Source organism: Gymnogyps californianus, chromosome 16 (genome assembly GCF_018139145.2).
Source record: "Gymnogyps californianus isolate 813 chromosome 16, ASM1813914v2, whole genome shotgun sequence".
NCBI classification, from domain to species: domain Eukaryota; kingdom Metazoa; phylum Chordata; class Aves; order Accipitriformes; family Cathartidae; genus Gymnogyps; species Gymnogyps californianus.
Window position 1 is genome coordinate 12,478,670 of NC_059486.1, and position 14,886 is coordinate 12,493,555.

The following is a 14,886-nucleotide window of genomic DNA, read 5'->3' on the forward strand; positions in this document are numbered from 1 at the left end:
ATTCCCTCTGCTAGTGTCCCTCATGCTTTTGTCCAGACCGGTTTTGTCCAAATTAAATGACTCTGTGTTAGAGCTTCTGTTTGCCCATGAGAGGTGCTTCCTAGCTGATGAGGGTTGCTTTGCGTCAGACGTTTCCCTCGTGGTTTTTCTTTGTTTCTGCTATGTGGCAGAAGAATTGGAGGGTGAGGAACCATCTGAAACCTCAGCCTGAGGGCAGGTAGGTGCAGGGTGACGGAGGTACCTGCTTGTGCCTGCACAGCGGCAGCAGTGAATTGGGCCAGTGAGTCATCTTAGGAGTAGCTTGGTGTTGGCAGCTGAGGTTGGTTTTTTTTAAGTAGCAATAATTATTATTAATAAATAGCTTTGAGTTCAGCAACTGCAAAACAGGGTGGACTGATAGTGCAAGTACTGGGCATTTTGCTGGGAAATGAGGCAAAAACTCTCCCCTCCCTCTGGTACGATGGGGTAGGGGGGCCAGAGGCTTCCAACCCTGTCTTGCTGGCACTCATTGCTTCCCGGTGGAAGAGCAGACCCTTCAAGATGTCATCTGTGTAGCATGAATTTCAGTCACCTTTCAAGGACTCCTTCAAACTAGTCCACAGGCTTCCGGAAGCCTGTAAATGACAGGCTGAAAACCATTGCTCCAAGCCCAGGAAAGGCAAATTACAAAGGGTATGACCAGGTTGCAGTTTGAGAAGTGTCCTGATCAGAAAGCCAGGACTCCTGATCTGGTGGGGACTGACTGATGGCTTTGGAAAGCTCGTTGTCAGCAGGAGAGCTTGGCAGGGAAGCACTGAAATCCCGTTTGCCCACTTGCACGGATTCAGTTATTAAACACATCAGGAATCCCCATCTGCTTTGTAAGCCTGTCTGTGGAAACATAACCCGAAGCTCAGCTCCTGCAAAGTGCCATTTGCCTTGGAGTGAAGTTGGAGGGAGCTGGAGCTGAGCAAGCCTCTTTCTTTTAGGGTAAGACTCCCCTGTGGATGCAGAAGGGGTGAAGCCTTTTGCATTGCGCTTGCTGCGTGCCAGGGCTCTTGCTGAAATGGGGTGTTGGTTTGTATACAGGGGTATTTGAGAAGGGGGTGGAGGTGATGTTCTCCTGTCCCTCTTCCCTCACTGCAAATTGTCCAGCATTCTGCGAGGTGCTACACGTTGTATGCAAATGTTGAAATTTTTTTTGGTGCCTCTAGAGAGACTTTGACTTTCTGTCTAGAAGCTATTAATTACCTAGACAAGGAAAGCAGAACATACCCAATTAATGGCTCCTACTGCTTCGACTAGTCTCTCTGGCTGATCTGCTATGAACTAATGAGCAGCTCCTTTCGCTGGGCCACCAGCGAGCTTGAACTTCTCACCGGTTTTCCTGGGTAGGAATGAAAGCAGCAGCAATGTGCAGGAACAAATGGCTGGAATTCGGTTATTAACCTGGGCTGAAAATTGACTCTACCTGCTAGTAATTACCCGGGGGATGTTAGGAGAAAGGCCTAGTGGAGGGTTCAGAGCTGGTATTTGACAGACTATCACAAGCAATTGAGTTAGCTTTACTTAAGTTCCCATCCTGCGTCTGAGGTGCAGCGATGTGCTGGGTAAGTATAGCGACTGCAATGCAAACCTGGAGTAAAATGGGTTAGTTTGAAACATCTCCACTCCCAAATGACTCCCTTCTTTAGTGATATTTTATGGCACAGCTGCATAGCATCTCATATATTTTTGAGTACCTTAGTTTACAGGTCATTTAATTTATTTGCAGGCTTTGTTTTGATTCCCTAGGGTAATTTTGTTCCTTTGCACATGTCTTCCTGTGGAGGCATTAAATTGTGCAGTTTGTCACAATGGTTCAGCTTTTATGCTGGCAGTCGGTGCTTTTCAAAGATCCTTGTGTGAAGTTTAGACTCCTGAATCATTAGAGGATCATGAAAGAAAAGGAATAATTTAGAAGGCGAAGATGTTTTGTCGTCTTTGAAATTGGGAACGTGCGAAAGGAGAAAATGTTTAGCAGTACAATCCGCCTCAAAGAACTTATCTTAGGAACTCCAGAAAATGAATTTCCCTTCTTTATTCAGGATGTAAATAATTGAAAATGTCACTCCTGAGCTGAGTAATTTGTTCAACAAAAGGATCTCGAGGAGATGACTCCCCTAGCTTTCATGAACGTGCCCAAGACATCAGAAGACCTGTCTCTTTAGCAATATGAACTGAAGGGTTTGAAAATCAAATGAGCAGCGTGTTCTGTGCAAAATATATAAATAAATCTTGCAGGTCCTTTGTAATCTCCCTTGCATTTTAAAAGCCTTGTTTATCTGGATAGTCTGGGGTTTAGGTTAGCTCCTGGGAGCTGCGAATGGGTGTAGTGATGATGTGTTGTTACAGCGATGGTTGTTAATGTGCTGTTTAATGTACTTGGGAGCGTGGCTGAAATAGTCGTAGGGTTACTATATCATTATTGCACGTTGGCAAGGAATTGCATTTTTTTAATCTTGATTTAAAGTTGCTTGTGTGTGTTTATTAAACTGATACTAGTACTGCATAACAGTTACAATATTTAAGCCCATGTTTAATGTAGGGGGCGGGGGGGCGGGCAGCTGAAGTGGAAAAGATGTCGTATAGTGTGTGCAGGGAGGGGGCCAGGGAGTGATGGGGGTCTGGGAGGGGGGAGAGAAGGAGCTTTGCCCTGGAACAAGCTGTCTGCGCTTGCCCCGCGGTTAAAATTACCCTGGACCCTGGGTAGGTGTGGCAGCATGGGGCGAGTGTTGCAGCATTTCAGGCTGCCAGACAGGGGTTTGGGTAGAACAGGAGGAGGGTTTGGTTTGTGCCTTTGCACAGTCCGTCTTGCCCCAGCAGATGTGCTTTTTAGTTTCTAATGCATTTCTGTATCTGGAGCTTTGGGCTGGGCTTCCATCAGAAAATGGGGCATTTTCAGCATTTTTTCCATCCCTGGGGTTTTACTAGTCAATTCTGCTGGTCTGCTTTTGCTGTCCTGCACTGGTTTTCTTACCTGTCTCCTTTTTGGCTGCCTAATCTGTGCTCTGGCATTTGAGCATCACTCCTTTCCTTTACTCCTCTAGTCCCCTGCCCGGTTTCCCTTTGCAGTCCCAGTGCCCGCGTGGTTTCATGTTTGGTTGGTGGTTTGTTTTTTGTTTTTTTTTTTTTTTTTAATTTCCTCTCCAGGCATTTCCATTTGTCTTTGCAGATCATCTTCAACAAAGGCCTCGCATGGTCTAATTTGTTCTCTATTTCTAGCCTAGACTTAAAATAAGTCCTTTGTTCCATGAATGGCCTGTGCATGGATCCAAACCCCACCTCCTCCTTTTTTTTTAGTGTGGATTTCTTTTTCACTGTTCCTTGTCAGTATCTTTAATTACTTGAAGTGTCTCTTTTGGGCATTTAGACTACAGCTGCCAGTCCGTAGCTATGGGTTGCGTGTGGCCGTGTGTGTGCCGGCTCTCTCCGCTTCCCGGTGGAGCAGCATGGGAATGAGTTTGCAGGGCCGTAGGCGCCCTGGCACGGGAGCAGCGATGCTGTTGCGTGACGGGAGCAGCTCTGCCATCGCATCCCTGCTGACAAGCTCGCTGTCCAGATGATCCACGGGTCGTCTGCATGCTTTTGCAGTCTCAACTGCAAAAACGAGGAGATGCTTAAGGGTTTTTTAATTGATTAGGAGGGGGATATCCAACAACGAGAGTAGGGAAACTAAAGGGAAAGAGGCATGTTATGGCAGGATTTGAAAAGCAAAGGCTCAGGCCAGCCGTGGTGATGCTGACCCTGACGCTGGAGCTGTGGCCAGGCTGGCACTTGGTGTGTGGCTCGTGCATTTTAATAAGGCGGTGTCCCTGCAGCTGGGGAGTGACAGCCGAGCGCTTCTGCAAAGAGAAATGGGTCAGTCTTGTTCGTTTAAGCACATACGTGCCCCTCTGGGAGCCATCAGAAGGTCACTTGGAGCCTCTTTGCTGAGGGCTGGGAGGTACTTAAACTGTGTGAGATCCATTGCAAGGGCTCCTCTGACAAGGGGTGTCCGTGGTGGGGCAGGTGGGGCAGATGTCTCATCTGCTCCCAAGCAACTGGATTGTGCTACTGAGAGTTGGGGTCTGAACGAGGGCTGTTAGCAGCAGGAGTTGCAGTGCACAGTTAGCATGTACTTTCCTCTGTCAGAAGGATCAGGCCAGCGTCGTGTTGCTGCCGAGAGCAGCCTGTCTGGCAAACCTGCCTTTCGAAACACAACCGGGAGTGGGGCTGGCAAAATCCAACCCTCTGACCTTGCTCCGTGCAGCTGGGGTGCCAAGATCTGTACACAAATGCTGGCAAAGGTTATCTCAGGGCAGAGCTAAACGTGGGTCCTGTGCCCAAAATAGCTTGGAAAGATTGAAAAGGAGAAATACAAGTTGCAAATCCTGCTTTGCTGCTTTGGGCAGTGATAGGAGCAGGGCAAAGAAGTCACCTTTCATCGGGGATCAGAACCGGTTCTGCGTGGAGCCGTGCCATGGTGGGAGAGCTGATGCAGCCTAGAGGCTTCCAGCAAGGAGGCAGCAAATCAGGATGAGAGACTTCAGCTCCTGAGCTTCTGCCATCCCTGCCGTGGCCTTAGGGTCTGGTTGTACCTTCTTACAAGGGTAACATCCTGCCCTGGGCACCTGGTGCTGCAAGGCCCCTTCTTCCCCTGGATCTGCTGCTTGTGCATGCACACCGTCAGTCAGGCTAGGAAATTTATAGTTCAAAAGTCATCTGGCCAAAAGAGAAGAGGGAGGGCTGCTGTCAACAGGTGAGCTGGGGAACAGGGAAGGAGCTGCTTCAGGTACCGCTGTTTGAGGTGCACCTGAGGAACCGCAGGGTCTGGCGATGATGTGCAGGGCACTGCCAGCCTGGCTTTGCTTTTGTACTCTTCCAAAGCAAGAAGAATGCTTTAAGATCACACACAGGTACAAGCCTTGACCCCTGGGGTTGGAATAACCTCTCATCCGTGCCACGGAGCTCAGGATGTGCCTGATCTTTCCTGTTGATCCTGTGCTGCTATTTTAATTTAAAACCTCTGTAACCCTGCTGTGATTGAACACTACTGTGGATTCCCAGGCTGCAGACACTGACATCGTTGTCTTTGTTATTCTGAATGGAGCCCTAAATTTATGGCAGATGGCCTGCTTTCCTATTGAAAGGACTTAATAGATACAGTACATACAAATATTTGTGTATAATGTCAACTGTCTTCCAAGAAAATTTCATGTACATATTGATTAGACAAATCCATTACCATTACATTGTTGTGCATTTCTTAGGAATGTCTCTCTACCCATTTTCATCACATCTTAATTATTTTTGCTTCCACTAGTCCTTTAAAGCAAGTGTGGGTAAATCTCTTAACTGCTTTTCAGGTCTGGTTTTCATCTAGAGCTGTATGGCATGTCAGTGCTGTTACCGGCTGTGGGACGGCTGCTGACAGGCAATATGCTTTTCTGCTGTGCTACACACAAGTGTGTGCTGGGGTTTTTTAAGCATCATGGGTTGGTTGGTCTCTTGGAGGTGAATGTTATAGCTCAGTATTAATTAAGCATTATAAACAAAGATCTCCTTTTATTTCAAAGTACATGAGTTGACTGGAGGATATATACCTTTTCTTTCTTGTTTGTGGCGGAAAATTGTCACGTATTTAGCATTTGAGTAAAGATGACTTGGTTGTTTTTTCCAAAAACTTGCACCATTTAATGTAATTAAACATTAGCTTTGTTGTCAATACTCTTCAATTAAATGTGCCCTGGTGAGTGCTAGCAGTATTTTGCTTATTTGCCTTGTCTGCATAGTATGGTGGTACTAGTCATTGCCTGTTGTTAAGGTCTTTTGCAGTCATTTTGTGGGCTACCTCCTAATGTCTTCTGTAGACCATCCATGGTCCGTAGACCACAAGTTGAGTAACGTTACTCTGGACTTAAGAAACAAAATATTCTGTTAATCTTATTTCAGCATGTCCTTGCTTAAAAAAAAAAGTTTACTTTGAACTTGAGCAGTGTGTTTTCATTGGGATCTTTAAAACTCTTATGAAGATGGATGAACTGGTATTTTCTGTGAGCTGGGAGTGTCTTGTTCTCACCTTTCAGACAGTTGAACTAAGGCATGGGGTAATTACGGCAACTCGCCCACATTTATATTGTGTCAGTGGCAAGCCAGGGACCTCACCTGGGAATCCTGCTCTCCCTGAGGAGTACGGAGCTGATCAGGAGGGTTGGCTCTAACTTTGAAGAGCAACAAGTGTGTTGAATGACATTAATTAAATTTTTTGCAACTCAATTTAATTGCAAAGCCTTATTTTAGACCTGTAGGGTTTTTGCATGGTCCTGACTGTGTCAATGTATGCTTTTGCTGCGGTCAGGAGCTGGGCTGGAGGACCAGCGCAGAAGTGTACATCCCTGTGTCTGAGTGGTGTTGACTGTGAACCTGTACATGACTGCGAGGCGTTGTGAGCTTGTCTGTGCCCATCTTTTGGGCTGGACACGAGTCTGCTTTGCCTGGTGCTGTACACCCCATTAGCACGAGCTGTACCTGAGCTGGCGTATGCTGCTGGGAGCTGGCAGGCGCTCGGGCAGCCGGGCGTGCGGGCAGAGCTCCTCTGTGTGCAGGTGAGCCTGCAGCAACTTGCAGTGGCTTGTAGAGTGCTTTCATGGTGTAAATGAGGGAGAACAGGTGATGGGGAAGTGATTTGAGACAGTAAATGGCACATGAAGAGGAGAAACAGAGGAGCAGGGTGGTGGTTTGCTGCGTGGAGTTGGCAGGGGCGAGGAGGGTGGAGTTTTTGAAGGCTTCAGCAGTGGGGCAGGATCCTGGGAGTCTCCCAAACAGGTGGAAGTAAATGGGTGCAGGAGCCTCTGTGGGCTCTTGCCTCTTCTGCAGGTTCATGTTGCAGCCCTGGTTCTGGGTTTGCCGGTAACCTCCATCTTTCTCCTGTTCCTAATCAGAGACTGTAAATCTCCTCATACCTAGCGCTGTAATGGCTAACGCAGGTTTGCGGATAAAACAGTCTCTGATGGAGACTCCAACTGGGGGGGAAATACTTTTCCTGTGAGACAATGTCTGTTCCTCATCAAAATCAGTTGAGAAAAGTAGGAACCAAACAGTTCGATCTTAAAGATTTAAAGAGCCTGGCTGCACTATTTGTCTTTTATTTCCATTAATCTGCTCCTATTGTTTGTGTTCCTCTCTTAAAAATAATTAATAAACGATTGTGGATGAGGAGGCACCCCAGTATCTTTTGCTGGGGATAGGTGGCCAAGCAGCGTCCCGGCTGCACCCAGCTCTGAAGCAGCACCCGTACATCCCCAGCAAGATGTTATGCTCCCACTTTGCTCCCCAGTGGGAGCACTCACAGCCCTGCTGCTGGCTGGCCATGGACCCTCCTCCTTCCTGGAGCAGTGCTGGGCTGGGCACGCTGCAGCAGCTCCTTTCTTCACACAAGGAGCGTAAAAATGGGATCTAAGGCGGTGGCATCTGCAGAGCTGCCCCAGTGCTTCAGTGACCTCATTTGGCTCCAGCCCACAGTCCAGCTGCGGTGGAGAGCATCCAGGGCCTTAGACTTGTGCTGAGATCTTGCTGGTGACCTGCTGCTCTGTGGTTTGCAGGTGTGGAAATGCAGGGGCAGTGCTTCGCCTGTTTGCAAGCACATGATTTTCACTCTTGGCTTTCCAGGCCTTCTTGTTGAGGCAGAGGTAGTTTGCTGCCCTTGGTAAGAAAAAAAACCTTTTGTGGTCCTGCTAGCGTGCAGTTAGTGCACACCACCAGCACAGCACGGCTCACAGGCAGCGTGCCTTGCTGCAGGATGGTTTTGTTGGCACCTGTAATTTCACCCCGTGTGTGTGTATCCCTCTAGTAGAGAGTTAACTTTTTTCTGGTTGCACAGACAGAAGCAAAAAAGTTTTTAAACTGTTTTAGAGCTTGACACCGTGTGGCTTTGCACTTCGTGCTGAGTTTTAAAGCTGAACTTCTGATCTGAAGAGTTTAAAAAAAGAAAAATCATCCCATTTCTCTTACTGTAGACAGCTGCCACGGCATGGTCTGGTCTACCTGCTCAGCTTCCAGGGAAGCAGTTGGCTTGCTGAAAGCTGCCAAGGGCTCTGGGCCCCCCCGACTTGGAGTGTGTTGTATATACATATGTGTGTGTGTGTATATATATATATATATTTACATGTGCTAATTAACTCTTAGGTGGCTGCAAGCCAAGATGTCCAAGTTTGAATCTGTTATTAGGAAAGTACCTTAAACTTCTGCAGATCCTAGCGAGCTTTTGGAGCCCTTGAGAGCATCATGCATGCGTCCTTGGCAGCTTGCAAGGGGGGAAGCTTTGCCCCTATAGAAGCACACATGGGCTGCCCGAGAGCCGGCAGGCTGATGGTGTGTCCCCGGAGGGTGAGCGGAGCGGATGTTGAACCACGTGCTCCTGGCACGGCCCCCAGCTTTGGGTGGGAATCGGCGATTAAAATCCCATCCAGTCGGAAGCGTGAGGGGAAGTGAGGTAGTCATACTGGAAGTATAAATACGCACTGGCTGCCTTCTGGGTGCCTCTGAATTTCCCCGCGTGCACAGGGGCTTTCCTGCCCCGGGGGTGGATTGCACCGAGCACGCCAAGCTCCTGCATGGGGAGGCTGTTCCCGTCCGGGATGAGGGTTGGGCTCTTCCCAGGCCACCGGTGCTTCCCAGGACCCGGGTGGCAGGTAAAGTGCCCTGGGGCTCGGTGGGGATGTGTGGGTGCAGGGCCGGGGGGAATCCCAGCTCCTGTGCAGGAAGTGAGCCGAAAGCAGGAGGCGACCTGGTTGTCCTTCCTCTCCCTACCCTGAGAGCCAAACCTTGCTATGTGTTTTCCCATACGTGACTTGGCAAAATACCTTTTGCTGAAGAGGCTCAGCTGACCCTTGGCAGAAGCATGGAGATGTCTCTGCGTGTCTGTCATCCTTAGGCCTTAATGGGAATTTGCTGAAAAATACTGTTTTTGTAAAACTTGACCTCTTTGTAAGGGGAGCTCCTTAGGCTGCTTTCCTCCTGCCGTTGTTGCCCTGCTTGTCGTGCCAAGCCTGCCAGAGACCGTTGTCTTGGTTTGATTTTATTTCTGGTTGGTGAGCAGTGCGTAGATGCCGGCAAACTGGCGAGGTGGTCCTGTGCCTGCCTGCAGCAGATAGCAAGTAGTTTATCAGCACGGGCTGATCTGTGGTCTCACAGGAGGGAAAAAAAAAAAAGAGAGAAAGAAAAACTTCCTTTTTTTTTTTTTTCCCTTTCCTTTCCCACCCCTTTTTGGTTTTTGTACACGCCAACTGCTGTTTCGGTTGAAATTGCGTTGGCTCGGGCTGGCTGTGCTCCCTGTGCAGCAGAGACCACGAGAGCGTGGGGAGATGATGCTGGGGAGCTCACGGCGCTGGAAGCTTTCTCTGCTGCTCCTGGTGTGCTGATGAAAGATTTTGATACTGCCAAAAACCTTGCACAAATCTATACGTAACGTGTATCTCTGCTGGGGAGGAGGCGTGCGAGTGTGCTCAGCGTTGCGTGGGATGGAGAATGGGTCCTGGGGAGGGGAAGCTGGGGAGCTGGGGCTCTCCCTGCTCAGGATCGGTCCTGGTGACATCCCCCAAGCCCAGGCAGCAGTGGGAATTTATGCTTTGTATAACTAACCATTAATATGAGAATAACAGTTAATGCACCTTAAACTGGCAGCAATGAAGGGCAGCATTTAGACATTTGTTACTTTTTCATTGAAATCCAGACAAAAACCAGGAGGCTTAAAATCCTCACCAAACAAACTATGTGAAGTATCTATAAAAATCAGTAACTCGTAAATCTCCTGTTGGGGCTGAGGGGAGTTGTCCCACTTTGTTGGTTTTCCTGATTTTATTACAGCTGTGAAAGGAATTGCAACACGTGGTAAAGCAGTGAACATGTGGGTGACAGGGATGTTTGTGAAAATACCCTCAGGGCCATGGTGTCTTCTCTGGCTCTTGGTCCTGATCGGAAAGGCTGATCTAGGTGGCACTGGAGGCGTGTGGCGTGCTTTAGTCCTGGGTTTTAGTGTAGCCCCGTGGATGGACATGGCTGCTGGGGAGGTCCGTGCCCCATGTCCTTCCTGGCGTAGATCAGGGCTTACCTCAGGTGGCTGCAAAAATGGCCACAGCTTGGAAAGGAGGGCACTGAAAGAAACGTGTACGGATGTGTGAGAGCATGGATGGGGAAAGGGATGGGCTGAGGAGGGACCTTGTGCCTTTGGACTTTGTGTTGAAGTGCCAAAACTCTGGCTTGTGGTTTTGGGAACTAAGTCACCCCCCCAAAAAATACCCATCTCCAAGAGACTTGGAAACATAGATCAACAGGCCCCAAATAAATTGCTGGCAGTTTGCAGGCCTGGTCCTGCTCGTGGTGGGTGAAGGCTTTCCAGGGCAATAGGGTGGGATGGATTTGGGGTAATCTTATATTTGGACTTCCCTGCGATAGGAGTACTCCACACCAAAAACTTGGCAGGGATGTTTCCCAAGTGGAAAACGGGGCTGCTGGAGAATTGCGAGGGCGGTCAGGTTTTGGTGGTCACCCAAGGCTTGCTGTTCAGTAGTCTCACGGGACTATGGTTGACTGAATTTTAACCTGCTGCTTTCCCATTTGCTTTCAGTTGTTACGTGACGTGGAAAGCACACACATGATGAAGAGGAGCTCTCGACTCTCCTAATCCTTTGTCAGTGATTTGGAAGCAGCAACTGCCGCGCCTGCTCTTTCGACATGTCTGGATCTACGCAGCCTGTGACGCAGAGCTGGCGTGCTGCTGAGCCGCGCTACCCCCCACACGCCATGTCCTATCCGGTTCAGATTGCTCGACCACATGCGGTAAGGCAAGAGACTTTCCTTCCCTACCCGCTCACAGGGTAGGAGCTGCATGGCACATCCCCATCACTGGGGCAGTGGTTCGGCTGCACTGGTCTCGGATGTGGCTGTTAGAGAGAAATCAGACCGTTTCCGTGCCTGTGGTACGGGATTTCATCGTTCCTCTCTCGTGGGATCCTCTTTTGTTTCTCCATATGGTGCTTTCAGCTTTTCTCTCCCTTTCCAGCGTCTTCCCGGCACTTGCTGTGGTGGTGCTCATGGGCTCTGGCTCATCCCTTCTGAGCACCTGAGTCCATTTGTCTTCCTGGCAAGAGCACCCTTGGTTGGATGCAGCAACCAGCTTGGGGGGAGAGGAGAAGGTTGACCATCCGTGTGGAGCAGGAGCATGTGGCCTCCAGCCCTCTTCTGCATGGCCCTTCCTTGGCGCTGAATCACAAGGGAACGAGCATCATCTCCTGTGCGTGGGTTCACCGCTTCCCAGTGAGCCTGGTCCTTGCTCCTCACACCCGCGGGAGAGCTCTCCTGATTTCCAGGCAGACTGCTGGGGTGAACCTGCCGCCTGCCCTTCAGTCAGGAGACCTGCCCCTCTCTACGTGGCGTTCCTGGCTGGTGGTGGCACTCCTGGGGAGCGAGAAGAAAACTGAGCTGCTGATTTTTTTTCCATTTTATCCTTTGCCACTTTTTCCCCCTCTTACCTTTGACCTGTAGTCTTGTTTCCTCTTGGATCAAGGCATAAGCTGGTGGTGATTTTTTTTTTTTTGTTGGCTGTGTTTTGTTGAATGCACCGGAGCTTGCACAGGTTAATTCACCCAGATCCAGCCTCTCCTTTCTGTGCCATGTCACTCACGTCTGTGCTTGCTCATCCTGGATGGTTGAATGTTTTAGGTTTAAGCCCTTAACGGAAAAAAAACTCTCCTTAGTGGAACAGCTTTAGTCAGCTCAGGCTGCTTAAATGAATCTTATTAGGTGCTGGAGTGTGGCACACGCTTGCAAGGCTGCTCTTTGGAACTGCTTCTTGGTGGGTTACAGCAAGGTGGCCACAGCCAGGAAGGTACTTGTAACACAAGTCAGCGAGGAGACTTTGTCTCGGGGTTACGTTTCTGACAGTGACAGCTATTGAATGGTAAAATTCCTGCTCTGATGATTTTAGGGTTTGACTTGAAAGCCTGGAAACCCATGAAGTGTCAGTGAAGGGGTGAAATTCCTTCATCTGCCCGCTTCGCTGGGCTTCAGCAGAGCGGCATGGGGAGCAGAGCTGGAGTTTGGAAAGGCTTTGAAATAGAAACGTTAAGGAGGGCACAGGATGAGCTTTTGGCTGTGTTAGCTGGCTCATCTAGATTGCTCGGGGCCTGCGTGCTTCTGCACAAAGAAGCTTTTCATCCCGGGTATGAGACATGCTGACCTGGTTCGATTTATGGGAGTTTTGCTTCCATTGGTGCGAGTGTGTTTATTTGGGAGGTGGGACGGAACGAGAGCATTTGTCTCAAAAAGAAAATCCCAGTTCTCTTTTTATCAGAAACTCGAGCAGGAGGAGGATGTGACCAGGTGAGCAAGATCTGCATTTGTTGCAAAGCCATGATTTAAAAACAAACCAAAGAAACCTCAATACCCAATGTGGAAATGGATTTTATAAGAGTGCCAAAGGCTCCTAGCCTTGGGGTGTTGAGTCCTTGTCTCCTGCAAACCCCGGTTGCTTCCCCTTAGTGTCGCAACAGTGGAATGAACCAAGCAGGGCGGTTGTTTGCAAGTCAGACGGAGCTCTGGGTTTCTCCAACCTGCCCTGCTCTCTGGCTGGAGTGAACACTGTTTTTATTCTATCGTGTTAAAGTTGGAAGAAGTTGCTGGCATTTGCTTCTAGAAACTATTTTTACAGCCGCATGTAATCTTCTGAAGTTATGTGATACCTCTTAGGTGTCTGGATGCAGGAGAGGTCTGAGCTGAGATTTTTTTGGATGGAAAGCTGAAAGACTCCTCTCGGCAGAAGTGTGCCAGCCCCACGCAAACCAAACGTACCTTGCCTCTCCTCGGGAGGGTGGGCAGAGTGTTTCTTGAAGCGTGTCCCTGCATGATCCACCCTGCCACCCTCAGCTGTCTGCAAACACGTGTCCCTTGCTCGGCAGCGCCGTGGGCTGGAACCTGGCCATGGCTCTGGGGCTGGAGCTGATCTCTGGTGGGATTGCTTGGGAGAGGAGAGCTCAGTTGCTTTGAAGTTGCTGCGCTGTTTAATATTAAGTCAGTGGTATTTGCTTGCATGTCTTGGCCAGGTCAGTTTTGTCATGGGGTGTGTTTGCACAGTGAGAGCTTGTTTGGAAGAAAGCAAGAGAGGCCAAAACCAACCCGACACTAGCATGTCTTGCATCTAATTAGATTTTGATTCTGGTTTGCTGCGTTCGATGACATCCTTTCCCGGGAACTGGGAATTTGTCAGCCTGGGGATCCTTACCCTGGCGGTGGAAACGCCCTGGGTCACCTCCTGGGTGTGTGCGCAGGGCTGAGCACAGCAGGGCTGCAAATGCTATAATATAAATAAATAATCACAGTCCAACTGTGACAGTCGCACCCAGGGAAATGCGGCGTGGCAGGAATACTGAGCTCAGAAATGAGCCGTGACATTATCTGAGGCTTGGAGACACTTTATGAAAAGTGATTTAAAGGATTGCAGCCGTTTGATTTCACAGATGAGGCAAGTGAGAGGGGATGTTGTGAAGGGGCAGAAGGCAGTGGAAGCAGGCTTGGGCATTTTTCTTCTCCCATTGTATAAAACCCAAGGGAATATCCAACAAAACGGGGAAAAGATGCATTTTAAGTGAATAAACAGAAATATGCTTTGTACATATGGGCACCATCTCCCAGCAGCGCATTCTAGGAGTTGCTGCTGAGTTTGGAGCTGGCAGAGAAGATCCAGTACCAGTCGAGTGAGGGTGTTTGTTGGCTGGTTTCACTCTTAGGTGCCAGCTTTGGGCAGGGCTGTGAACCTGTCGGTCTGATCCAGACTGAGCTCTGATGGGTGATGCAGCGAACAGGCTCTTCCGCAGGGTAGGTTGGCCCCCAACGGTATGGGGATGTCGTCGTCCTCCTCATCACTGAGACACATCTGGTCCCAACAGCTGTCAGGGAGGGTGGATGTGAAAATGGTGCCATATTTTATAATGACCTTACATTTAATTCCTTCTTACTAAAAAAATTACTTGTAAAAAAACTTTGACAAGTGTGCATGCTTTTAAAGGGAAGAAGGAAGCTTGGTGAAAAGGTTCTGGTTTGTTTGACTTTCTTTAGGTAAAACTAGAATCACCAATAATCTTCTTAAGAGGACTGAGTGGTTCTTGGCCACGCTACAGGGGAAACATTTTTGTTTTCCATATTCATTAGCTGTAATGTTGGGGTGCTTAGTTGACTTCTGTCATGTTCAACTTGGGAACAGAGGAATTGTTTGAATGCTCCGTGACCTTTAGCTAAAGATGAAAAAACACATTACTTACGCTCTTAACCTTCTAATGTGTCTGAAGTTCATGCTCTCTCAAAGGAAACTTTTGCATGAAGGATATTCATTTTCAGGCAACCTGCAGATATTTTCTGTAAACAGCTCGATTTCCCTGCGTAATGCGTGTCCCCCTTTCCTTTTAAAGCCTCTTCGTGATCAATATTCCCTGGGGACAGAAGGGTTTCCCCTCTCTTCCTCCTGTGTGGATCCAGTTTCTTGCTGTGCCCTCCTTGCCAGTCATCCTTCTCCTGTTAGTGCCTGATATTTCAAAGCCGCAGGAATGATGTGGCTTCAGATGCAGGCTGGGGTTTCTGGGAGGGTGGTATCAGCTGCAGGAGATGCTGGGGGTCGGGGCACACAAGGTGTCCTCACGCAGCAGCCTCTGTGCCAAAACAGCTTCTGCTTTTGGGGTGCTTTTAGTGTTTTACCTACTGGAGACACTAAACAGGTTTGGGGATTGGTAGGATTGGGGTGTGTGCACATGCATGTGAAACTGGTGCTCCATCGTCACTTGAATCCCCATCAGCGAGCACTGTCCCCTCCCTGCAAAACAAGAGGCACTCAGCACGCCT

General features: G+C 49.0%; 1 protein-coding gene across 1 annotated transcript in view; it reads left to right on the forward strand.

The window, feature by feature from the left end:
- The window catches only part of NCOR2 (nuclear receptor corepressor 2), a 259,884-nt gene that overhangs the window by 65,728 nt on the left and 179,270 nt on the right, over window positions 1-14,886 (forward strand). Inside the window, exon 3 of the mRNA XM_050906955.1 lies at window positions 10,625-10,836. Coding sequence (XP_050762912.1) covers window positions 10,732-10,836 — 105 coding nt within the window. The 5' untranslated portion in view covers window positions 10,625-10,731. The remainder of the gene's footprint in view (window positions 1-10,624; window positions 10,837-14,886) is intronic.